The 27,249-nt window shown below is 47.6% G+C and overlaps 1 protein-coding gene across 2 annotated transcripts in view; it reads right to left on the reverse strand.

The window, feature by feature from the left end:
* Positions 1-5,764: 5,764 nt before the first annotated feature.
* NTMT1 (N-terminal Xaa-Pro-Lys N-methyltransferase 1) overlaps positions 5,765-27,249 on the reverse strand; it is a 37,583-nt gene continuing 16,098 nt past the window's right edge. For both annotated transcript variants that reach the window (XM_086924843.1, XM_086924844.1), the window contains 2 exons: positions 10,316-10,568; positions 5,765-6,820 (listed from right to left, as the gene is read on the reverse strand). In XM_086924843.1, the coding sequence (XP_086780969.1) occupies positions 6,564-6,820; positions 10,316-10,568 (510 nt within the window). In that variant the 3' untranslated portion in view covers positions 5,765-6,563. The remainder of the gene's footprint in view (positions 6,821-10,315; positions 10,569-27,249) is intronic.

A 27,249-nucleotide genomic window follows, 5' to 3' on the forward strand; every position in this document is an offset into this window, starting at 1 on the left:
CAGCACCCGACAAGTCGAACACCAGCAGCACCCACCTCAAGTGCATCCTGCTCAACACCCGCTCCGTCCATAGACACGCCATCGAACTCTGGAACCTCCTAGACGCCACAGCCCCTGACGTTGCCTTCCTCACGGAGACCTGGATGAATGCCTCTTCAGCTCCCGACATCGCCATCGCTATCCCAGAGGGCTACAAGATCGTCCGGAGGGACCGAAACGCCAACCAGATGGGAGGAGGCATCGCCATCATCCACAGGAACACCATCCGTCTCACGACCAGCACCGACAACACCCTGACCAGCGCCGAACACCTGCACTTCCAGATCCACACCAACCCGAACACCACCCTCAGAGGCACCCTGATCTACCGACCCCCTGGACCACGCACGCAATTCAGCGAGGACATCGCCGACTTCGTCAGCCCGCATGCCCTCCCCTCCGCTGACTACATCCTCCTGGGAGACCTCAACTTCCATCTGGAGAACAACAACGACCACAACACCAGCACCCTGCTCGACAACCTCGCCAACCTGGGACTCAAGCAACTGGTGTCCACCCCCACCCACCTCGCCGGACACACACTCGACGCCGTCTTCTCATCCAGCACAGACATCGACTTCAGCCACGCCACAGAGCTTCAATGGACGGACCACAGCTGCGTCCACTTCACCTTCAAGAGAACGACGACCCACCAACACCAGCAACACACCGCCCGCAGAAGCTGGAACAAGATCACAGCAGACCAGCTCGCCACCTCCCTGAGCCAACACCCTCCTGCCAGCTCAGCAAACCCCAGCCAGGCCGCCGATAACATCACGAAGTGGATCAGCAACTGCGCGGACGTACTCGCCCCGCTGAGGACCCCGCCCAGCAGACCCGGCAGCAAGAAGGCCCCATGGTTCACCGACGAACTCAAGAGCTCCAAGAAGAACTGCCGAGCCCTCGAGAAAGTCTGGAAAAGGGACCCGACACCGGACAACAGGACCTCCTACAAACTGGCCACCCGGAAACACCACCAGCTGATCCGCGCCGCCAAGAGAACAGCATTCAAGGACCGGTTGGACAACAACGCACACAACAGCAGGGAACTCTTCAACATCGTGAAAGAGCTTTCCAACCCCAGCGCAGGAAACAACGACATCACCCCATCGCAAGACCTCTGCAACTCCCTCGCCTCATACTTCCACAACAAGATCACGGACATACACAGCAGTTTCAACAACCAACCAACGCACACCACGACCGACCAGCCACCCCCCCCACCACCACCCTCCACGCCTGGACCCCGATCAGCACAGAAGACACCATCCGCACGATGAACTCCATCCACTCCGGATCACCAACCGACCCCTGCCCTCACCACGTCTTCAACAAGGCCGACGCTGTCATCGCACCCCACCTGCGAGACATCATCAACACATCCTTCGACACCGCCATCTTCCCTGAAAGCTGGAAACACGCCGAACTCAACGCTCTACTCAAGAAACCAACAGCGGACCCCACCGACCTCAAGAACTACCGCCCCATCTCGCTTCTCCCGTTTCCAGCCAAAGTCATCGAGAAGACCGTCAACAAGCAGATGGCCGCCTTCCTCGAGACGAACGGATCCCTCGACCCCTCACAGTCCGGCTTCCGAGCCAAACACAGCACCGAGACCGCCCTCATCGCCGCCACCGATGACATCCGAGCCCTGATGGACAATGGAGAAACAGCGGCCCTCATCCTCCTAGACCTCTCCGCGGCATTCGACACGGTCTGCCACCGCACCCTAATACGGCGCCTCAGCAACATCGGAATCCAGGACAAGGCGCTGGAGTGGATCATCTCCTTCCTCGACGGAAGAACACAGCGAGTCCGCCTACCACCGTACAAGTCAGAGGCCTCCAAAGTCATCTGCGGCGTCCCCCAAGGATCATCCCTGAGCCCCACCCTCTTCAACGTCTACATGAGCCCCCTCGCGGCCATCGTACGCAAACACCACCTCAGCATCATCTCCTACGCCGACGACACCCAGCTGATCCTCTCCCTGACCAACGACCCCGCCGCCGCCAGAGCCAACCTGCACGAAGGGATGAAAGAGGTAGCCGAGTGGATGACGACCAGCCGCCTGAAACTGAACTCGGACAAGACGGAGGTCCTCATCCTGGGCTCTTCACCCTCCGCCTGGGACGACTCCTGGTGGCCTCCCGCCCTGGGCACCGCACCCAAACCGACAGACCATGCACGAAACCTGGGCTTCATCCTGGACTCCTCCCTCTCCATGACCAGGCAAGTCAACAGCGTCTCCTCGGCGTGCTTCAACATCCTACGCATGCTACAGAAGATCTTCTGGTGGATCCCCACAGAGACCAGGAAGACCGTCACCCAGGCCCTCGTCACCAGCCGACTGGACTACGGCAACGCCCTCTACGCCGGGACCACCGCCAAGCTCCAGAAGAGACTCCAGCGGATCCAAAACGCCTCAGCCAGACTCATCCTCGACATCCCACGATCCAGCCACATCTCCGGACATCTGAGAGACCTTCACTGGCTCCCCATCAACAAGAGAATCACCTTCCGCCTCCTCACCCACGCACACAAAGCCCTACACGACCAAGGCCCGAGCTACCTCAACAGCCGAGTCAACTTCTACGCTCCCAAACGACACCTCCGATCAGCCAACCACGCCCTCGCCGCCGTCCCCCGCATCCGAAGAGCGACTACAGGAGGAAGGTCCTTCTCCTACCTGGCCGCCAAGACCTGGAACTCCCTCCCGTCCGACCTGCGCCTGACCCAAGACCACCTCTCCTTCAGGAAGAAGCTGAAGACCTGGCTGTTCGAGCAGTAGCGGCACCCCCCCTCCCCAGCGCCTTGAGACCCTACGGGTATGTAGCGCGCTTTATAAGTGTCACTGATTGATTGATTGATTGGCGGTTCATCAGTTTTTCAAATACTTTTCCCAATACTGCCGCTTCAGTGATCTCTGCCAGCCGGCACTGCCGCCTCCCGCTTCCCCACGCTTTTCCCCCGCTTACTTTATTTATTGAGAGTCACCCGGCTGGAGTCGCTCGGTCTGGCACTTGTCTCCGGCGCCGTGGGTGAGGGCTCCGCGGGAGTTGGCAACAGGGGGAGGGGGAAGAGCGGGAGTGGTTCGGTTCGTTGCTGTTCCACCGGCGAGTCCACTGCTCACCTGACGAGTCCGACGGCGCCTCCACTGCTCTCCTGACGAGTCCGACGGCGCTTCCTCAGACTAGGGCTCCGCCTCTTCCGACCAGCGGGGTTGGCTTAAGGCGCGCTTCCTCTGACGCCGCCGGCTTCCTCCCGTCTCCGGACCCCGCCTCTCCTCCTGACAACACACGGGACAGCTGGACGCTTCACCGGTCTCCGATCTCGCGACTGGGTCAGGCTTGGTGTCGGCGCCACTCGCAGGTAGGTGCCTCAGCCGATTTTACCGCCTTCCTCTACAGTGCGAGATCCGGTCTCGAGTGTTGTGAATGTGACTGTCCTCACTCCTCAGCCAGACAACACAGCTCTGGATCGACGTCCACCTGCTCTGCCCACAGCCTTCAGGGCAGGTGTTCAGGACACACAAGGGTCGCTTTACAGCAGTTTGCGAGGGTCTCCTCACAACACGTCCCGGTGATCTAAAATCTGGTCACAATGTCTCTGGTCACGATTTAGCAACGCCGTGACAGTGGGGTTTGGTCAGCCTGAAAGGGGGCACTTCCCAATAGCGCGACAGCCGGCCCACAGGTCGATCTTGTCACCACTGGTGCGCAATCCTCCACCTCAAGTCGCCTCTCTCCTCACTGGTCACTCCTGAGACTGCACAAAATGGCTGCTGGTCACTGGCCTTTTATAGAGTGGCCTGAGACCTCTGGAAGCCACTAGATGTTTCTGGAACCTTCCTCATGTTAGCCTATGGGTCTGTCCTCCTGGGATGTCCGTTATGGCAGTTGGTGGACACCATTTTAGGTTCATGAGTGTCCCTAGATTTCCCAGGAGCTTAACTAGGCCTCACAGGTGGAGGGAAAATGGCGTCATAGTCAAGGAACACCTAGCCCCCTGACAGCACTGAAAAATCCTGGTGGACATGAAAATAAAAATAGAAACACTGGGAGGCTAAGGGGGACAAAAATAAATAATGATGGTTAGAACAACCCCAGATGCAGACAGGTCTAACAGTGTTGATTTAAGAGTGTCTGTAAGACAGTGGACTGTGGGACAGGGGTTGTGTGGTGGCTTACCTGGCCAGGGTTTGTGTGGCTGCTTTCCTGTATGTGTTAATGTACGAGTGTCCGCATGACAGTGCAGAACAGGGTTTGTGTGGCTGCTTGCCTGTGGGTGTTGATGTAAGAGCGTCTGTAGGACACAGTGGACTGTGGGACAGGGGTTGTGTGGAGGCTTACCTGGCCAGGGTTTGTGTGGCTGCTTTCCTGTATGTGTTAATGTACGAGTGTCTGCATGACAGTGCAGAACAGGGTTTGTGCGACTGCTTGCCTGTGTGTGTTGATGTAAGAGTGTCTGCAGGACACAGTGGACTGTGGGACAGGGGTTGTGTGGTGGCTTACCTGGCCAGGGTTTGTGTGGCTGCTTTCCTGTATGTGTTAATGTACGAGTGTCTGCATGACAGTGCAGAACAGGGTTTGTGCGGCTGCTTGCCTGTGGGTGTTGATGTAAGAGTGTCTGTATGACACAGTGGACTGTGGTACGGGTTGTGTGACGGCGTGCCTGTGTGTATTTATACGAGTGTCTGCATGATACAGTGGATTGTGGGATAGGTGTTGTGTGGCGGCTTACCTGGGCAACGGTGGTGCGGCTGCTTGCCAGTATGTGTTAAAGTACGAGGGTCTGCATGACAGTGGACTGTGGGAGAGTGATTGTTAGGTGGCTTACCTGGACATGTGTTGTGTAGCGGCTTGCCTGTGTGTGTTGATGTACGAGTATCTGTGTGACTCTGTGGACTGTGGGACGAATTGTGTGGCTACTTACCTGTTTGTGTTGATGTAAGAGTGTGTGCACGACAGTGGACTGTGGGGCAGGGGTTGTTTGGCTACTTTCCTGTGTGTGGAGGTATGAATGTCTGCATGACTCAATGGAATGTGGGACAGGGGTCGTGTGGCAACATGACTGTGTGTAGATGCACAAGTGTCTGCATGACTCCGTGGACTGTGGGACACTGGTTGTGTGGTGACATGCCTATGTGTGTAGATGCACGAGTGTTTGCATGACTCCGTGGACTGTGGGACAGTGGTTGTGTGGCGACATGCCTATGTGTGTAGATGCACGAGTGTTTGCATGACTCAGTAGACTGTGGGACACTGCTTAACCAAGATGTGAACCACTGAAGCTGCTGAACATGTGGACAGATCAGGGTCTATTCCTCAGTGGCCACCATACCTTCTGGAACAATGTGATTGGCTAGACTACGAACCCTGCTTGCAGCAAACAATTGTTATTTTCACATTCTAATTTACAGAACGGATCTAGCATTCAACCCGTGAGGCTATAAGACCTAAATTGTTGTTTTTAGGACAAAACAAACCACACACACATCTTGGGTGGTATTAATAACCCCCTGCAAGCCTGTAAATCCCCATCTAATGTATGCTCGAGCTCCAACAGCCATGGAGAAGGGTCAAAATGAGGGAGCAACAGAGCAGAATCAACTCAAGGGGGAGATGAAAACCTCTCTTTGGTAATCTTCATCAAGTCAGTCAGGGCTGGAAGCCACTCGGGCGCCTCCGAAGAGACCATGTCCTGCAGAAATCAAATCAAACAAATATACAGAGCAAAAACTTTAAGGCTTTATTTTAAGAACTATGAATTTTAGAGAAAAGTATCAGAGGATTCAATAGTTATTCATCTTGCATTTGGTTTAATGCACGGCTGCGTTCCTTTCAGCCTCCACATGTAAAGGATGCAATCAGACAGTGGTAACGATGAACGAAGAACAGGGGAGGTCTCTGGTTGACAACCACGGACGGGTCTGTTGTGTAACTGCTGCCTGCCTGTCAATATGGCCAGAAAATGATTTGCCAAAAACAGATAAATAATGTTTTACCTAACTCCTTGATTAAATACTTTTAAAACCAGGCAAAAAGTGATTGCTACTGTGCAGCAGAGCCCCATGCACTGGGCTGCAGAAGTGTCTGTACTTAGGTAAATTGATGCTTTCACCATTACAGCGGTCACACACACCTCCAGATAGTCCAAGCAGGAAAACGGTTGTTGGCAGGAGAAGATAATTTCAGAGCCTGCATTACCCACATCCACTCTGTAAAACGTCACACTTGAATACTTACATGTATAAACCCTTAGCAGCCATTCTCAAAACACTTCTCGCAGAAATGCCAAAGAGCGAGGAGCAGCACAAACATGGCATGCCTGCTGCGTCTTCTCGGGGATGGCTATAAACCCATCCGTAGTCCTGAAATGAGTGCTTCTTGAATAGCATTGCCCTCCCATTGAGCATCGTTGTCTCGGGGTCAAACTGACCTCCGACTAAAGCTCACCAGCGAATATCGCACTGGTGCAAAATACTGGCCTGCGCTGTCCACCTAGGATGGCTCCCTGGCAGCAGTTCATCTCATGGCAAATGAGAGGACGCTGTAAATCTCATCAGGGAAGTTCTTCTGTCTCTCTTCCGCCAAAAGCGCCAACCCTGCCTCTTTGATGAGTTTTCGGACAACCTCCACATCTCGACAGATGCTGCTGTCCACCTCGTCCATGACGACTCCTTCTTGCGTAGCGTTGTCTTTGATGATCACAATCCCGTTGGGTCTAAGGCCAGCTTTGCACCGCTTTAGGAAGGCAACCAAGTGCTCGTCTGTAAGATGACCTGAAGAAGGACAAAGCAGTGAGAAACCAGAAATGGACACCAACCCCAATGCCTCCCTCAATGCCCTACCAGAAGGCTGCCAGCGAGAACTGCAAGAATGAGGAAAAGTGGATCAAGGATCTTGTATGTGTGTGCAATGAGGCCCCGCCCACCCTCCTGCCCGCCACTGTCAACATTTAACTTAGCGAGGAAGGCACCCCCTCCCTAAACAGGCAATATGTACCCCACCCCCGGGAGATCGAAGGACCAAAATCCTCTCTCTGCCTGTTTCCGAGAATTCCTCAGCTCTGAAAACCCAAGGCCTGTTACTGATTGGATTCACAGCGAAGGTAAATGGAGTTGGCACTCCGGGCTTGAAGTGACCCTGCCCGTTGTGTGGCGCTCCTAGCCTGGGGTTCGTCTGTAGTATGGCACGCCCAGAATGTCTGCCAGGCTTGCCCTGGTTGAGCTGCTTCGTGCTACCTCAGGATCATCACTGCACATCCTTTCCGGAGCAGGTAAATAAAAAACAGGGTGTGTGCTTCGAGACCTGGTGTATGTTAGAGGTAAATGGGAGCCATGACACCAGGAGCTGAGGTTACCCATAAACACATCTGCAATAGATGCAAACAACAGCCCAATGCATTAGCAACCTTGCAGATATGAGGATATGCTCTTTGGGACAGTCTCCAGAGTGTAAGACAGAATTGGTCCTGCTCTCTCTAGAGCTTAGGAATTAAGAGGATGGCAGGAGAAAATAAGGTCCTTTCAAAGGCAAGGAGACAAAAATCCCCCCCTAGGATATTGCTGGGGAAAATGAGGGGCTTGATGTAGCATCCTTTATAGACCATGACAAGTTCAAAGTGAGGCCCCCCAGAACTCATTCTTCAGGGTCTCCAACTTTCTTCTTCTGATCATTAACAGAACAGAAAGAGCACAAGCCAGACCTGAACTAAAGGCAAATATAGAGCAAGGACGAGATGACGGGAGCAGTAAAGGATGACAGTTCCTATCGGAGCCGACCTCTTGAAGAGGATCAACCCAGTGCACCCGGCTTGCAACAGGGCAATCCTAACTACAGCACACTGGAGCTCAAGGAGGTTGGTGCAGACTATTCATTTCAAACCGGACCCCCTCCAGACACATCTCCCACAGGCCGTCAGGGTCCCTTGCTCACTTTGCCACTGGAGTCGAGCTAGCCTGGCTGATGAGTTTTACCCCATAACCTGCCCAAGGATACTTGTTTCACGTCCAGGGAAGACCTGGCTTGGCAGTTGGGGCTGGACTGTTCCCATGAGGCACAGGGTCAGACTGATTTGCATACGGCTGGGTCTGAACTGGGGTGGCTGAGGGAGCTAAAGAACGATGATGGATTCAACCCAGATCTGTGACTGGGGGTGAGTGGCTGGAAAGTTTCAGCGCTCCCTCCATCATCTCCTTGCGTTTGCTTTGTTCATCCTAATAGTGGGTCCAGGCCGAACAACAGGATTTCTGTTTTGTCAGGATTACATTGAAGATTATGGTCTATGAGCAAACTCATCACTGTCTATATGCACAGTCAAGAGGACTTCTTGGCTTCAGCTGAATCACCCTGACAGGACATCGGCAATTGTGTGTCATTCGCATAAGACCTAATTTTGATGCCGAAGGACATCACTATGAAAGCAAGGGGGGGGGGGTCATACCCCCAGATGCTATAGAGGGCAGGGCTCAAAGCTCTACCTTGAGGTACACCACATTTTTAAGTTTTTACATCAGAGTAATATGGTTTCATCAAGACTGCCTGTTCGCTAAGATCAAGAAAGGAGCAAAGCCACGCCAGGGATGGGATATCCCTCCCCCCCGATACATGAAGGTGTTGTTGTAATGTCTTAGAAGAGACAGTATCAGATGCCGCCGAGAGATCCAACAGAACCAATGCAACATTATAGGTGCGATCCAGATTCCACTTTATGGATTCTGACATTTTCAGTTCTATGCCAGGCTATGAAGCCAGATTGTGAGGGGTACAAAAGATTAAAGGTCTCTGAAAATTCGGTGAGCTGTGTGTTGACCGATTTCTCTAGAATTTTTGAGGCAGCTGGTAGAAGGGAAATTGGTCTGAAATTAGATAAATCAGCATCAGCATTTGGTTTTTTAGGAGGGAGACAACATTGACCCTTTTCCAGAATGTAGGCACTAGCCTGCGAAGAGTCAGTGAACAGCTCGAAATAAAGTGGACAGATCGAATCAGAAATCTGGTTCAAAGATGAGGAGGAAACTGGTCTAAAGGGGAGCCAGAGTTGCAGTGTTGAAAGCACCCTCAGCTTTTCCTCTGGAGGAGATAGGACACGTGCAAGCTTTCCATCAGGCTGGGTACCGATGGACATTTGGCTAAGGCTGTCATATCTGCTCCATTTCATGTCAGGAGTTTCAATTGGATCTTTACAATTTTATCTTTAAAAAAAGCCTGCTACATGGGTTTACGTTAGCTTTCTAGAGCGGGACAAATGCGGTGGAATCAGTGAAGTGCGAGACAATTTAAAACATTTCCGTAGGCCTATGTTTTGCAGCACTAATCAGTTTAGAATAAAAACTGCACCTAGCAAGTTTTATGTTATTCTGACTGCCGCATTTTGTACCAACTCTATTCTGTGTCCCAGATATTTCAGTGGCCCTACCCCAAGGGAATTAGAAAAAACACTCGTAGCCAGGATAAGGGCTTGAAACAGATCAGATCTTTTCTTTCTGATGGAGAAAGGGTGGGTTATCTTAAAGAGGCTCAAAAGGCTGAAACCCATAGAGCACAAGTTCAAGCATATCCCACAAAGGACACACGCGAGTCCACCGATGCTCCAAGGTTGTGAGCCGGACATACAGATGAAGGCACCTAATCTTCATTACTGAGTTTATTACTCACATTCTCCCTTCCTTGTCCAGTTCTTACAAACCCACCCTCCCCCTCAGAATCTTGTTCTTTTGTGGTTTGTAGTTAGGTTAGGTTAAAATCTTACAAAGCGCAACAGTTCTACTCAAATGACTGGGGTGAAGGGGTTCTTCCTGGGCCGATTCACTTGAATGGAGAGGTTGGGGATAAAAATGCTGTGTCCAACGTGAGGGTTGGGTCAATCTCCCCATTAATGATTGTCCTGGAATGAGCAAGAGAGGACTGGACCAATCACTGTTATCGATAGGTAATCAGAGCATTGCCCGAGCTGGCTCAGACCTCCCATCACTGTGTGGGATTACTTTTGAGGCTGCATGGATTACTATTATCCATTTAAAGGCGTTCATTTCATAGACAATGGAAGGGTCGAAGGCGGCATCTGCCAGTCAGAGTGTGAGCTTATGACCGTCAGGCTACAAACACGTCACTGCACCAGGCATGTAACCGACTAAGATACTTTATGACGCCCTAACTGGCAAAAAGTGTGGTCACCAACATTCCACTCACAAACATTCTGTCACCACAGTCACACTGACTGAGCAGCAGGTATAACAGTGAAGCTTCTGCAAGGGTTCCAGGTGTGCACCTACCTATCACCCACTGGATCCAGATAAGGTCGTAGTGGTTCGGCTCAGGATTGAAGTCCTGGAGGCCACAGCAGAAGTACTTGCCCACTCGCTTGCCCTCCTGCCCCAGGAAGGTCTTGGCCTTGGCCAGGAAGTCCGGGGTCACATCCACCATATCCACCGTCTTGAAGATTGGCAGCAGGAGCCGCTTGGTGATCCTGCCGATCCCCGCGCCGCAGTCCAGGGCGTACGTGGTGCCGATCTTGTCTGGACCATCCTACAAGAAATGGTGAGAAGGTTTAGGGGATCGGTGTCCTGGACGAGAGGCCATGTGATCCTTATATTTTGACATACTTGTGCGCAGCACTGACCTGCTTCTACCTAGCCTGTTCATGAATGACTGCTTCGTGGATCAGTTCAATTTTTATTGAGGTGAATCCAATGACTCGTGCACACGTGAGAAACATCACCGGGCACGGAGAGGCCAAAAGGCACTGGCAAAGCCAACAGGTCCCAAAGACATTTCGCAAATGCTTGTCTTTTATTATCAAACGTTTGAGAGTTTTTGTTTTTTTATCTGGAACAGCTCTGCCATTATCCAACACAATATATTTTTATGTAAAGAACTACAATTAAAATGGCGTTATAGCCTCAAAACAACATCTCTGATGTTCAACAGGTGTGGTTGGCTCCGCACTACGCAACTCGTACAACAGTCACGCAAACCAGAACCTTCACACCACGTGTAGTTCTAACGAAATCACCACTGAATGTACGTCATAAATAACCTTACAAGACTATTTATGTAGTATTTATTTATTTGAGTCTGTGCTATTTTGAATGACGCTTTGATTTTAGGTGTTGACTACTCACTACTTGGTTTCATTGTGACCTCAAGGGTGGTCACTTTGGGCCCCTTCCCAACCTGAGCCAGGAGTCAGGGTATGCCCCCCTGCCCTGTTAAGGGACCTTAGGTATTTTGTCCTCCATCAACAGAAGAAATAGAATATTTCTCTCTGCAGAGCTGCGTGAATAGTTTATACCGCGTTTCCAGAGTGCTGTAGTTCTAAAGAAAGGAGTTTAACCGCAGGTAGGTGACAAAGGATTCCATCCATGCAACGAGAACAATCACAATAACTAGGTGTCAGTGAAATATGGATTTTTTTTTTCTTCTGTAAAATAATTCTGGAATGAAATCAGAGAGGAATTAATCAATATTTTCTGGAATGGAATCTGGGAGACATTAATCAGTATTTCCTGAAATTGAATCCAAGAGTCATTAATCAGTATTTTCATGAATGGAATCCGGGAGACAATCAATATTTTCTGGAATGGAATCCGGGAGACAATCAATATTTTCTGGAATGGAATCTGGGAGACATTAATCAGTATTTTCTGGAATGGAATCTGGGAGACATTATTCAGTATTTTCGGCAATTAAATCTGGGAGACATTTATCGGTATTTTCTGCATTGGAATCTGGGAGACAATCAGTATTTTCTGGAATTGAATCCAAGAGTCATTAATCAGTATTTTCATGAATGGAATCCGGGAGACAACCAATATTTTCTGGAATGGAATCTGGGAGACATTAATCAGTATTTTCGGCAATGGAATATGGGAGACATTTATCACAATTTTCTGCATTGGAATCTGGGAGACAATCAGTATTTTCTGGAATTGAATCCAAGAGTCATTAATCAGTATTTTCTGGATTGGAATCTGGGATACATACAGAATTTTCAGGAATGGAATCTGGGAGACATTAATCAGTATTTTCTGCATTGGAATCCGGGAGACATTAATCAGTATTTTCTGGAATAGAATGTGGGAGACATTAATCAGCTTTTTCTGGAATTGAATCCAAGAGTCATTAATCAGTATTTTCTGGAATGGAATCAGGGATACATTAATCAGTATTTTATGGAATGGAATCTGGAAGACATTAATCAGTATTTTATGGAATGGAATCTGGGAGACATTAATCAGTATTTTCTGGAATGGAATCCAAGAGGGATTAATCAGTATTTTCTTCATTGGAATCTGGGAGACATTAATCAGAATTTTCAGGAATGGAATCGGGGAGACATTAATCAGTATTTTCGGCAATGGAATCTGGGAAACATTAATCAGTATTTTCGGTAATGGAAGCTGGGAGACATTTATCAGTATTTTCTGCATTGGAATCTGGGAGACAATCAGTATTTTCTGGAATTTAATCCAAGAGTCAATCAGTATTTTCTGGAATGGAATCTGGGAGACAATCAGTATTTTCAGGAATGGAATCTATTCGGGAGACAATCAATATTTTCTGGAATGGAATCTGGGATACATTAATCAGTATTTTCTGGACTAGAATCTGGGAGACAATAATCAGTATTTTATGGAATGGAATCTGAGTGACGATCACTATTGTCAGGAATGGAATCTGGGAGACATTAATCAGTGTTTTCTGGAATGGAATAGAGACAATAATCAGTATTTTTGGCAATGGAATCTGGGAGGCAATCCGTGTTTTCTGGATTGTAATCCAGGAGACATGAATCATTATTTTCTCACTGAGGTGTGCACTTCAGCGGCAATAACACCTTTGTACTGTAGTCATAAATGTGTTTATTGGAACACTTATTCCACATAACCAGTGGTTGGGTCTCGTTTATTTTCGCAGGCATAGCATAAACACATGTTGCTTCTGTGGAATATTGGGCCAGATGTATGAAGCTCAAATGGGTTTGCAAACGCCGAAATGAGCAAAATGGTATGTATGTAGCAAATTTCAGTGCTAAATAAGGAATTGCAAATTAGCACATTCCTTATTTTTCGATTGCATTTAAGGAATCGCAAAATTTGTGATTCCTTAAATGCAATGTATGATGCAAAATAAATTGCTAATTGTCCCTAAGAAATCGCAAATTACCACCAACTTCAAGTTGGTGGTAATTTGCGAATTTCTTGAAAAATGCCAATTTTTGCATTTTTCAAAGTGCCATGTGATGCACATACATGCCCTTAGGGCATGTATGTGCACTACATGTGCACCCATGCTTATTTCAGGGGTGCAACAGGGTGTCCTTTGGACTCCCCTGCACCCTTGAAATTATTCTCAACTTGCGATTAGCAAATTGAGAATCGCAAATTGAGAATAATTTCACATTCATTCCTATGGGCCTCCTGGCCCATAGAAATGAATGGGAAATTATTCCTTAATTGCGATTAGCAATTTGCTAATCGCAATTAAGGAATTTTAAGAAATCGCAAAAAAATAGCGAATTTCTACATACATACCATTTTGCAATTCTCAAATAGCGATTCCTTAAAAATCGCTATTTGAGAATCGCAAAAGTGTATCTTGATACATCTGGCCCTTTATCTTTACAGATGCTCAGTTCTTGAAAGGGTGTTATTTTCAAGCAAAGATCTTGTCTAGGAGGGGCACGTAGATTACTAACGCTACAAAGTGAAGATATGGCAACCAAGAACACTACCTCCTACGGCAGATCTGTACGGTCTTGCGAGAGCTCTATAGGATTGACAGTAGCATGCCACGCTAGAGCTGGAAGAGTAAGAGACAGATACATAGGTCTGAACACTCCTAAGAATGCATCAAGAACTGGGGGGGGAGATATATATATATATATATATATATATTCTCACAAATGCCCCAGCTTTGAGAGGTCACACGCACTGCTCCACCATCCGGCTATTCAAAGCAGCTTGCCTTCCAGCTTTTGTTTTATCGTATGTGCCAATGCGTTTTGCGGCTACACGCCGCTTCTTCCTGGGCTTGCAACATCAGAACGCTGAACGCACACCTGCATAGAATTTTCCTTTTTATTGACATGCTCGCATAGATGGGCGTTTGCTTACAAGTTCTGTTTCTGGTGCATGATGGACTTTATAGTCCTGTAGTTGTGAGTTCAGCGTCTAGAGGAAAGTTTTCTCACAAATGCCCCATTTTTGAGAGGTCACACGCACTGCTCCACCATCTGTTCCATCATGCACCAGAAACAGAACTTGTAAGCAAACGCCCATCTGATGTTGCAAGCCCAGGAAGAAGCGGCGTGTAGCCGCGAAACGCGTTGGCACATACAATAAAACAAAAGCTGGAAGGCAAGCTGCTTTGAATAGCCGGATGGTGGAGCAGTGCGTGTGACCTCTCAAAGCTGGGGCATTTGTGAGAATATATATATATATATATACACACACACACACACACACTACACTGGCACCCCGTTGAGAAGAGAATCAACTTCAAGCTTCTCTCCCACGCCCACAAAGCCCTTCAAAACACTGACACCGCCAACATGAACCACTGCCTCTCGTTCCAGCCCAGCTCTCCCTTGCGACAGTGCAGTGGATCAAGAAGACCAGAACAGGAGGCCAATCCTTCTCCTGCCTCGCAGCCAAGGCATGCCCTCTCCATCTCCGCTAGGCACCAACACTCTCCAAGTTCTCGAAGGACCTCACGACCTGGCTATTCAACGAATCACAGTGAACCTACAGGTTCTGCGCGGACCCCGACGGGTCCTGAAGGACCTCAAGACCTGGCTCATCGACATACCATCGTGAACGTCCAGGAGCTGCGTGCCCACCCTCCCCTCCAGCCACCCCCCCTCGCCACCAGCGCCTTGAGACCCTTTCAGGTGAGTAGCTGCTCTTAACAAACCCGTGATTGATTGATTGATTGATTGATTGAGAGAGGGAATACCCTTCATCGCATCTGGGACGCAGGACTAGAGAGGGAATACCCTTTATCCTATGTGGGATGCAGGACTAGAGTGGGACCCTTTATCCTACGTGGGACGCAGGACTAGAGAGGGACCACCGTCATCCCATCTGGGACACATTACTAGAGAGTGACCCTTTAACCTATGTGGGACGCAGGAATAGAGAGGAACCCTTCATCCCAAGCGGGATGCAGGACTAGAGAGGGACCCTTCATCCCAAGTGGAACGCAGGACTAGAGGGACCCTTCATCCCAAGTGGAACGCAGGGCTAGAGAGGGACCCCTCATCAACTTGTGGGAGTTTCACTTCCAGCTAATGTTCTTTCACTGCAGGGCAGCTCCTCCTCACACCAGAGCCAGAGGAAACCCAATCTCAGGTTTGTCCCCAGCCTCGAAAGAAAAGCTACAAATTTGTCAGGCCGCGAGTTTCTGGGTTGGCCCAGAGTCCCACGATCGACAAGCATTTACAGAATGATCTGCACGCGTTTATTAATGGCCCGGTGACATAACCTCTGTGGTCTGTCAATGAGTTCCTGGGGTGCCACGGAATCCCTGGAGCGACAAGTATTTACAGAATGATCTGCATGTGTCTATTAATGGCCCGGTGACATAACCTCTGTGGTCTGTCAATGAGTTCCTGGGGTGCCATGGAATCCCTGGAGCGACAAGTATTTACAGAATGATCTGCATGTGTCTATTAATGGCCCGGTGACATAACCTCTGTGGTCTGCCAATGAGTTCCTGGGGTGCCATGGAATCCCTGGAGCGACAAGTATTTACAGAATGATCTGCATGTGTCTATTAATGGCCCGGTGACATAACCTCTGTGGTCTGCCAATGAGTTCCCGTGTGGCACAGAGTCCCATGAGCGACAAGCATTTACAGAATGATCTGCACGTGTGTATTGATGCCCCAATTACATCGGGTCTGTGGTCTGCAATGAGTTCCCGGGAGTGTGCAGAACCCCCTAACAGTTCAAGCAGGGTACAAGGTGCTCCCCCAGGTATCCAGCACGTATCCCACCTCGGTGGCCGAGGCGGGACACCTGAGCCAAACTGAGGGCTGCAATTTATAAAGTTCTCACTCTTTTCTGGAGTGTCCTCAGACGGAATACAACAGAAGACCCGTGACTTGGAGAGTGACCCTGCAAGAACGGAGGAGGGGAACTAACTCGTAGTGGGACCTGCACTCTACATTAAAGCAAGTACTTCAGAACCCAACAGGTCACCCAGTCTCAACCAGTCTATGAGCATCCAAAGCCCCCCCATCCCCCTCTCAAAGTCACTGATGGAATGACTTAGCGATCACCTAACACCACCAACGGACCTCAGAGCAGCATTTCCAGACCCCGCCAGTCCTCAGTGACAAACCTCAGCCGCCGATCTGCACATAAGGAAATACCAAACTAGGGGGAAGGCCACTCTGTAACCTCACCACCAAGTCAAGAGAGCACATGACTTCCGCAGAAAGGTACTGGTTGTTAGGTGACAACACAAGCCCTACAAGATAAAGGAAATCTTTGATGTGTAATTTCTCTGCGTGTGCCCTACAAATTTCCAACCACTAAGCCAGAGGTCTTCAATCTGTGGGGAGCGACCCCCAGGGGTCGTGGAGTCCTGAGAAGGGGATCCCTCATTCCCCAGCTTCACTTGTGCCTGCAATTGAAAATGTCTGCTTTCATTTTGGAAAGAGACAGCCATCCTGGGATGGCTAATTTATATAGTTGTAAGCAAAGTAATATGTACAGAGTTCCCCAGAGGGAGCCGACTGATTGGCTCAAACTAACCTTTCTCTCATTATGTATGACTCTACAACACAAGCTCCAGGATAGGGGTTACCCCACATGACTGTTAAAGACATCATTCAAAAGAGCCTTAAACAACAACAGAGAGTCCTTACTTGAAGTTCATCCCAAAGAGCAAGATGACACCATTACATGCGTGACCTCTTTCACCAAGCATTCGACGTTCATAAAAAAGACTGTGAACTCACACTGGGGCATTCTCAACTCCGCAGGGATGGAACTACCGCGGCCACGCTTTGCATTTAAAAGGACAGCGAACCTAAAAGACACTCTGGTCCATACCCGCCCAAAGAAATTGAGCACTCAACCAGTCAAAACCCTCTGGGATCTTCCACCGGTCACTGGGCACTATCGCTGTGGCTCCTGCGTAGTATGCCCCCAGACCATCCAGGGAAAAACCATCGAACTCCAAAGAGACTTCACATGGACAATTAATAGACACACCAATTGTAATAGTTCAAGGTGTATCTATGTCCTCATGTGCCCTTGTAAGATGCTCTACATTGGGATGACGATGCGCTCTGTGAAACAGCGCATTATGGAGCATAATAGCAATATCCGCTGCCTCAAGACTCATACCAAACTCTATGAACATTGTAAAGAGCACAACCACTCCACTGAGAGCATGCGGTGGACTGTCCTTGAATGTCAACCAGCAATAAGCCAACAAGCCCTCTTTAGACTTGAACAAAGATGGGTACATCGTTTACATACCGATGAACTGGGCCTTAATGATGCGGTGCCTTGGACGTCGTTAGCCAGATAGCACCTAACTCGGACTTTATTGTCCTGTTCCCAGCAATCACCATTGCATTTCTGGTGATCATTTTCCCGTTCCAAGATGGCGCCTATGTTTACCTCGCTAGCCGAGCAGGAGCATCTTCTCTCTCTACTCGCGTGACGTTGCCTAGCAACCCAATGGACACGCCCCCATGGCGCCCGCGCAACTCGCTCTCATATGAACCGGTTGGAGCTTCACGAGTGCACCGGCTGTCCTGCTATCGACGTGACGTGGGTGGGGTAGGTGCCTAGAGGCCTGCTGCCAGCAACTGATGAGGTAAGGTGTCATGACCCCCGTTGAGGACCTCCGCGTGCGCTCTACTGTATTCGCCGCGGCTGGACTCTAAACAGCACTTCAGAAAACGGTAAGCCGCGTCGCCTGAATAATCACCTGACCTCGCGGTGCATCTTACTCGTTTTTAGGTGTTCCACACTTGTTGCTGGCCCCACCAGGTCAGCCTGTGGAATCTACACACGGGAATAGCGGGTAAGATTTCTATTGTCTACTCCTTCCATGCGAGCATGGTGATTTATGCTGAATATGTCACCCACAACCGGTGCGAGTCACCTCCAATTACTTTACAGAGTGTCAAATGGTTCATCTCTTTTGCGGTTTTGCTGTTTTATAAAGACGTTTTTTTAAATTCCTCACGTCACTTTACTATGTGGTGTCAAATACACTCACTGATGCTTGTGTGATTGAGACACAATACACAGCATGTCTGGGTGACGTGATATAGGCAAGTACCTTGACGCATGCCACCTTTAGAGCATGCCACATACAGGACGCAGTATTACCTCGTTCTGGCTCTATCCTTTAACCTACTCTCTCACATGAATGCCACATACTGACGGGGTCTGTGCAATTTCTTCAACATCCCGTTATACATCACTAGCACGTCCCCTTGGTACATTATGATGTACTCGGGCCACAGACATAGCAGTGATATTAACCGCCTGTTTGTTTCCTTCCTAGTTTCCGGGAGGTCCATAAAGAAAAGGGTCATTCTACGACACTATTCAGGTCGTATACTCGATTCCTCTCATTGTTGAGGGATCGTAAGCAATTATATGAGCACTACTGGTCCTGATGAATTGCCTTAGAGGCAAGAAACATGTCGACCACACTCACACTAAGGGTTGAATGAGGATTGATCACCTTACCCATCACTCCTCAAGACCCCTTAATTCCTTTTTAATAAAGCAGTGAGCCATGCTATTAAAATTTTGTTTAATGGACTTTACTGACTTTTTTTAGACTACACTCACGCTCACTATTGCACTTTTTTAGGTCCCTCACACTCACACACCCACTGGCAAGGAATAAAAGAACTCCGCCAAAGTGCAGCCCTCCGTGCTGCCCGACAGGCATTGCACCGCCAGCCTGTCGCAGGAGCAGGAAACCAATGATGACGCTGGACGGTCATCGGATGGGATGACAGTAGTTGTCCAACCGGTAACCTGTGTGAGGTATCCTTAAATTCCGCAAAGGGTTCACATCATGCACTTCCCCTTTCATACATAATGAGAGAAAGGTTAGTTTGAGCCAATCAGTCGGCTCCCTCTGGGGAACTCTGTACATATTACTTTGCTTACTACTTCATAGGACAAGTACATTGGACCCCACTAAAAATTGTCCACCTTTATTCCCTCTCTTTGATACTAATTTATATAGTTATCAGATGAACTTTCATCAATTGAGTGTCTTGTGTGTGAAAAGCCATCATCCCAAGATGCATGCTTGCCTGAATGAAATGCAAATGTGCATAACAACAAACAGCTGTGGCGGATTTGCTAAGTTATGATTGCCCATTTGGATAATAGTAACTGCAAATGATGTGCACTGATGTTTTGTATATGAAATGCAAATGTGCCTATCAGTTAATCTGCAAGTGTAAAGGGTGCTTGGGAGCTGGTTCCTACTTTAATTGAAGCAATCACTGCAAGGTTAGGGATGACAAAGATTTGGGTTTTTTGAGTGGTAACGTAAAGAGTTGGACTGTGATGTGCGTGCTTTTAATTGTAACTGCATTTACACAGCCATTAGTACCTCTAAGGGGGTGTTGAAGGGACAAATATGTAAAAAAAAACATTGCATTACATACGCACTAGTATTACTAAAATCTACAATTTGTAAGCACCATTTTTTATTGTAAAACATTTTGCGCATTTTTAGCAGTCTATCTTACACTGTGTGTAGTGCAAGTATAAAAGAATGACTTACATATTCACAGTGCTTTCCGTCACATGCTGCGACCTCGTAGCACTTAAAATACACGTCACTATTCTCCACTGCACAAATCAAGATTTAATTCTGTGGCTCTCTGGTTGAACACAGACCTCTGCAGTGAGTTGCCTACTTGAGGTTTCATAATGTACTACAGTGCATTTCCCACGGAGTAACAACTTTAGAAAAAATAATAATTTACGCTGCCCATTATTTATATGTAGTTATCTGATGGTGAAAGACCTAAAAAAAAACGTGCGGAATATTTTGGGACTTAATTATGAGAGGCTTGCGCCATCAGAGCATCACTTTTTTTGATGCTCCAGCGGCGCAAGCGTCTCAAGCATACCTACGAGGTGGTGCAAAGCCGCCTGCATGGCCTCATAGATATAAGACATAGCAGCGCAAGACCCTGCGCGGTCTTACTCTGGTCAAGGAGGGGTTCCATGGGCGCTGCGTGGGCCTCATAGATATAAGACATAGCAGCGCAAGTCACTGCGCTGTCTTACTCTGCGTCAATGAGGCGTTCCATGGGCTTAGCGTGAGGTTCCCACGCAAAGCCCATGGATTTTGATGCTGCCCCATATTTACAAAATCGTGTAAACCTGGAGCAGCTCCAAAAACAGATGCCTCCCTGACTGAGGCATAGCAAGGAGAGATGTTTTCATTTCTCCTAGTGTTTCCTCTTTCCACGTTTGCTACATTCTGCTGCTCACGTAGAAAGGGGATAACGCCTCTCAGGATTGTTTTTGCGAAGGAAGGTGCCCCTTCCTGTACAAAAACGATCCTGCCTATGTTGGTGCCGGGCAGCAAGTTGTGCACAAACATAAGGGAAAAGGACAGGAATGCACTGTATTTTTAAAATACAGTGCGTTCCTGCCCTGTCACATTGGCGTCGGGCAGCGCAGCAAGAAGACTTACGGCGCTGCCCTGTGCCAATTCCTCATAAATGAGGCCCTTAGTTTTAGCTTCACCTTCGACTGCACCCCACGCTCACGGACCTTTGGTTTGCTGAACACGGTTTAATATGATCTCCCCTCCATAATAGTTATTTGCTGTGGGAATTGGGTGCGTTTATGGTTGTTGATAGTTGTCAGTGATGAGGAGTATTGGGTTCTAGAGATTTTTGTCAGAAGGAGGTCCTTACGCCTAAACATTTTTGACAAGGGGTCTCGGCATCAAAAGGTTTGAAGACTTCTGCTCTGAGCTGATGAAAGGCAGCGTCACGCGCCTCGAGATACACAGCATTGTCTGCACCAACAATGGTGAAAACTCAAGACTCAACTGAATAGAGTGTTACCAGGCACTGCAATTACCACAATGCACTGGGCCAATCGGAGTGCTGGAATGCCGGGCCCAGTGCTCTCTCCTCCTTGCCATGTTCTAACATTGTCTTTGTAGTGCCTGAGGGTGCAGGGAACAAGGGCACGAGGCATCGGGGACCAGAAGTGCAGCAACACCTTTGAAGGAAACGAAGAGCGCCCTACATCAGCACTGAACGTGCCCAGCCAGGCTGGGGGGCACCCTGCAATCATAAATGGGCAATCTGGGTTAGAACCTGAAAAGATTATTTGGTTGATGTTGGAGCAGATTAATACATTCCCAAACGTAAAGCAGCCATTCTGTTCAGTTCACTTCTGTTCAGTTTTTGATAACTTACCCAGAATACCCGCCCCAACAGATGAGCGTGAGTGGGATCAATTTCTTGAGGTCAAAGCACGCTTGCAAAAATGTTCTGTGACAACCAAGCATTCTTTTGGAGAAGTTCAATTTTGTGAGGAGACAGCTGTAGACGAATCCATGGACGAATATTTATCAGCCCTAACATTTTTGGTAACTAATTGCAATTTTGGTGCTTCATTAGACATTTACTTCCGTGGCCAGTTTGTTCAGGAGTATATTTTATGTTACAGAGATCCTTCTCTAAAGCAAGTATTAATGGTGGCAAAGAGCACTGAACGTTCTGTGGAATCTTCGCGTGTCATGGGCCAAGAGGCAGCGTCTTCTGTTTCCTTGGCAGGGCTTGCCGTCAAAGATCCCATGCATATCAGTGTTGTGAAATCTAAGTATGAATTTGAAAAGCTGTAGGAAAATCTAACGCGTTTTGTTATAGATGTGCATCGAAATCACACCTGGGAAATGTCCCTCAATGTCCTGCAATTGGGAAACCTGGTGTTAAAATGCAAGAAACAAGGGCACTTCCATAGTGTTTGCAGAATGGGGAAAGACAACTCAAGAGTTAACAGTATTGAAGTTCCTTCAGATATTGAAAGTTTGGAATTATCCAACCTAGTTCTCAATCTGGATATGTCCCGGTATCAGAAGGCAAATGTAAGGATCCCATCTGCGAAGTGACTCTAGTTCGTACACTCCCTTTGGACAGGATGTGCGATTCCGGGGCTCTTATCACAATTATATCTGATACTTTGCTCTATTCTAACTGGAGAGATTGTGTACAGTTACAAGCTCCTGACGTTCGACGTAAAGAATATGGAGATCAAGACATTGGCAAGTTGTGATTTTTCAGTGATTGAATAAACTGCTTAGGAGGATCTGCTGTGACAAAAAAAGTATGTTGCAAGAAAGGGCAGGTCTACTGTGGGTTGGAAGGGTTTAGCAAAGCTTGGTATAATGTTAGTAGCTGGAGCTGATCACCCAGTCTGAATTTCTGATGTACCTCTGCTTTGTGTTCAGTCTATCAACCAAGATGGTATGGTGTTGTGGAGTAAAAAGTTTCCAGAGGATTTCAGCAATTCTGTTGGTTCTGCGAAAAATGACGTCATCCCATTGTTTTAAAAATAAAAACTCCATACCTGGGTCTTACAAGGCCTATCCTGTCCCTCTGAACTTTAGAGATGAACTTAAATCCCTGCTTGATCAGATGATTTCTGAGAACATCATTGAGAAAGCTCGTGATTAATAGTGGCTGCACCCATGCCCCCTTAAGTCAATACTGGGGGGAAAACAAAGAAAAAGGGCATGGTGGAAGGCGCATCTGTGCCTGGCAATCTAGCTAGTAGCTCAAATATGGACAATGGCGCAAATCTTGGGCTAGAAGGGGCAGCCTCAGAAACTGGATCAGTACGGGCAAAGATGCAGACAGCTGTGGGTCAGAACTCACCCAAGGTCAGAACCCGTCTAGCTACAGCCACAGCAACGGTCAGCGTGGTTGAAATGCTGAATCGGAATGAAAAAAAAAGGAAACTGAAGGATATCGAGCCAGCTCTAGAAGCGGCGGACTCCGGGCTTTTGGTACAAACTGTAATACCTCCACAACCCAATCTGTCTGCAACATGTGAGTCCCTCAATCAACCGTTACTATTGCCAGTTAGCACTCTTGAGAAAAACCCAGTCATAGACCCACAGATCCCTCGATCGGATCAGTCGGAGGCTGCCAGGGACAACATTATAGTTGGTGATAATCTGATAACAACGCACCCAGAGTCTCTAGATGTCGGATTGGGGTCTGGGGATTTCGTTGTATCCAGCAATAATGAGACTACCACCGTACTACCCTCGCCAGTGCCCTCACAGGATATACTGCTCTCCTCAACACAAGGCTCAGCAGCTTTATCAACTAAAGAGGGCATACCCATAGCTGATTCATTTAAAGAAGGTACCAGTTTTGCAACGGGCTCGGAAAAAAACAAGGGACTACCTGACAACCCTAAAACTAAAACCATCTATTCTGGGGTTATTCATGGCGAGAAGGAAATGGAAAAGGAAAAGACCCCTAGTGAATGTTTTTTCTCGGTTACAGAGGAGGCCAACTGGTCAGAAGAGGACGACGAGATACATAGTTCAGATATTGATGGCAGCAATCCGGAAACAGAGAGTGACAGTGAAGCTGGGTTACCTTCATCTATCATAAAAAATGCACCGCCACAAAGAGATTATAACGCATTGGCTTGGGACCATTCCCCTACGACATCTCTTCAAGGGAATTTTAACTCGGAATCATGCAACCTAAAGCCCAACGAGCCCACACAGCTATCATTGATGACGATGATGGAGTCAATCCATCAAGGAATAACGGCTCACAGAGAGGAAACCCGAGCAGACAGTATCAAATCCCAGGCGGCGATGAGAAAGATGAAAGCAGTGGTTAGAAAGCTCTCTAAAGCCTGGGTAAACGTCGGCGACAGGGTCTCAAATTTAGAGGAGAGGGTGGTCGCCACTGAAGCCGAGGCGGCCGCAGCCACGACCAAAGTAGAAAATCTTGGAGCCCAAGCAATTGACATCCAGTGGAAGCTCGAGGACCTTGAAAATAGGCAAAGAAGGAACAACCTCAGAGTCCTGGGTATTCCGGAAGGGGCAGAGGGACAGGATGCCAAGTTGTTCATAGTCAAAATATTTGAGAAAGCTTTTCCTGACATCGCCGGTTGGAACTGGACAACTGAAATACAGAGAGCACATAGGACACCCTTTAGAATGAAAAAAAATGCCAGAGAAGGGGACAAGCCTAGAGCAATCTTAATTTACATAGGCAATTTTCTTCTCCGTCAGTCCATCTCAGAGAAAGCCCGGCCAGATGCTAAAAGGACATTTGAAGGAGGGTCCTTCTTTGTCAGACCGGACTTTTGTCATTCCACTGTGGAACGTAGATGGAGATTAAGGCAATTGATCAAGCCTTTTCAGGACAAAAAGGTCCAGGTCTACCTTATCAATCCTGCTCAGTTAAAGATTATTCATCTTGGTAAGACCTCGTATTTCTCCTCGGAAATCAAGGCCCAGGAGTTCTTGGACTCTATTTAGCATACGGTGTCACTGAATGAAGGCTCAGGCTTAGATTAACTTAAGGTTCAGTTAGAGTATCACTTAGTAAATTTTGTTATTGCAGGGAGATCCGTGGTGTGATTTGGGGGAGCTTCGTAGGTTAACTGTGGTTGTATATAAGCCGAGGTTGACTTTGGGTCTATTAAGTGCACTGTGTTCATTGCCGCACCCATCACTTGCACAGACTTCGTCTGCGCGCCTCACCGGGGGGTGAGTTATGTTCAAGGGGGGGGGGCTGGGAGGGCTCTTTGTGGGAGGGGGGGTAGGGGGAAGAAAAAGAAGCAAAAAGAAAGTTCATGCATTAATGTTTGTTGATACACTGGAGAAAATGAAAGTGGTTATACATGTTATTGTTAGGCATAAGTTAAAAAGTGATTGGTTAGCTTGTTGGTTGGTTTCCCTCCAGGGCTATGTCAAAGATTAAGATAATTAGTCTTAATATAGGTGGATTGAATGACTGGAAAAAAAGGGAAAAATTCGTGGAGTATGTAAAAGTAGTAAATCCCGATATTGTTTGTCTACAAGAGACTCATCTGCCATGGAAAAAGAAACATTGGTTAAATATAAGGGGGTATGAAATATTCTCGTGTTCCTCGCAGACCTCAACTGTAAAGGGGGTAGCTATCATTGGTCGGGTTGGATTGGGTGGGGTTAAAAAATCAAAAGCTGACCCACTGGGAAGATGGGCTATATGTGAATTGGGATTAGGTATTACTCTCTGCTCAGTGTATGGGTCTAATTTGGATGATGCTGGGGTGATGAATCACATTGAAAGGGAGCTTACCAACTGGCCATCACCTGTGGTACTATGTGGTGACCTTAATATCTCGGCAGATTTTACAGGCAATACCCAATATAAAGGAAGAAAACCCCGGGTATTCAGGGCAATTTCTTCTATAATTCATTCTTATGGCCTGAAGGATGTCTGGGGCAATTTAAAGAAAGATGATCCTGGGTTCACATACTTTTCACACCCATTTAATAAATACACAAAATTGGATTATTTCTTAGTAACAGCAACTCTCCTCAGCACCGTAGAAATTTCTATGCTCCCAAAGCTAATCTCGGATCATAACCCTCTCGTCTTGGATCTGTCTATCACTAATCCAAGAGGAAGAATGAGACCATGGTCCTTCGATAGGAAACTCCTATTAGATAGTAATGACATCGCACATATAAAGAGTTGGTCTCAAGCATTTTTTGATGCCAACAGATATAGTGCTTCTCGTGGTATGGTTTGGGATAGCTTCAAGGCGGGTTTAAGAGGTGAGACTATCAGCTTTTCTGCACGATTGTGGAAAAACATAAAGGAAGAAAGGGAGGGATTCTTGGATAGGTTGGCAAAGGCCGAGGAACAACATAGGAGAGATGTATATAACGGGATTCAGGGTTCTCAGAGTCTAGATAGTTTAAACATAATAAAAGCAGATATTCACCGGCAACTAGCAAGGAAAGCGGCAGCAGAATATCATACCCGCAGATTGGGAATGTACGAAACAGGTGAGAATGCTGGAAGGGCTCTAGCATTAAAAATAAGACAGGCTATCTCAAAAAATATTATTACTGAAATTAAAGAGGGGGAACATATCTATAAAAAACCAACAGAAATCCTAGAGGTCTTTAGGCGTTACTATCAGGCTCTCTATAAAGAGGATGCAGATACAACCTATCCAAGAAAAAAAAAGAAAAAAAAAAAAAAAAGAGAAAGCTCGTGATAGTGCGCAAAAAGGATAAAAGTATCAGGCTCTGTGCTGACTTGCGCAGCTTAACCAACTGCATTGTGGTTGAGAGTTATCACTTTACCTAAAATACATGGATTGCTAGCCAATATTGGGGATGCGTCTCACTTTCCTCTTGATTTGAAGTCGGCGTATCATCAAATTGCTTAGGACGCTGGTTCACGGTTGCTTATCACGTTTGTGCCTCCCTGTGGAGCATACACATTTTCAAGGTTACATTTTGGGCTTGCCTCTGTGGCCAGTGTCTTTCAAAGATTGATGGACACCATTCTGGAGGGCGTTATTGGGGGCAGGCCTTTCAGGATGATTTTCTGATCTTAGCAAAACTCTGGCTGAGCAGGATTTAATTCTGGATGAAGTTAAATGCAGAATTAGTGATTATGGTATCAGATTATGGTCTGATGAATGCAAATGTAATGCTCAAAAGTTTGATACTTAGGTCATTCTATTGGCCCCGAATGTATTTCTTCCAAGCTGCCTCTCATCAAAGCTATTCAGGATGCTCAGGTTCCTAGAGATAAGGGTTCGCGGAGATCATTTCTTGGTCTTAGCGAGTACTATTCCAGATTTGTAAGTGGTTACTCCTACAGAGTACAACTCCAGAGGGATCTTCTTATGGAAGAGGTACAGTATATATGGAATGACGTCATTCAATCTGCATTTGATTCTGTCAAAAAGCTCATTATTTCGGCACCTGCACTTGCTCCATTTCAAGCAGATAAAGAGTGTTTGGCAACAGTTGATGCGAGTCCGGTTGAGTACTGTGCTTGCTCGCGTCATTCATGGCAAGGAGCGTAAGGCTGCATTCGCTTCACTTGCTCTCTCTTCAGCTGAAGCTCGGTACAGCACCATTGAACGTGAAGAGTTTAAGAAAAGTAGAGCAGACTGTTTTTCCAGGCTTCCCAT

Source organism: Lissotriton vulgaris, chromosome 5 (genome assembly GCF_964263255.1).
Source record: "Lissotriton vulgaris chromosome 5, aLisVul1.2, whole genome shotgun sequence".
Taxonomy (NCBI): domain Eukaryota; kingdom Metazoa; phylum Chordata; class Amphibia; order Caudata; family Salamandridae; genus Lissotriton; species Lissotriton vulgaris.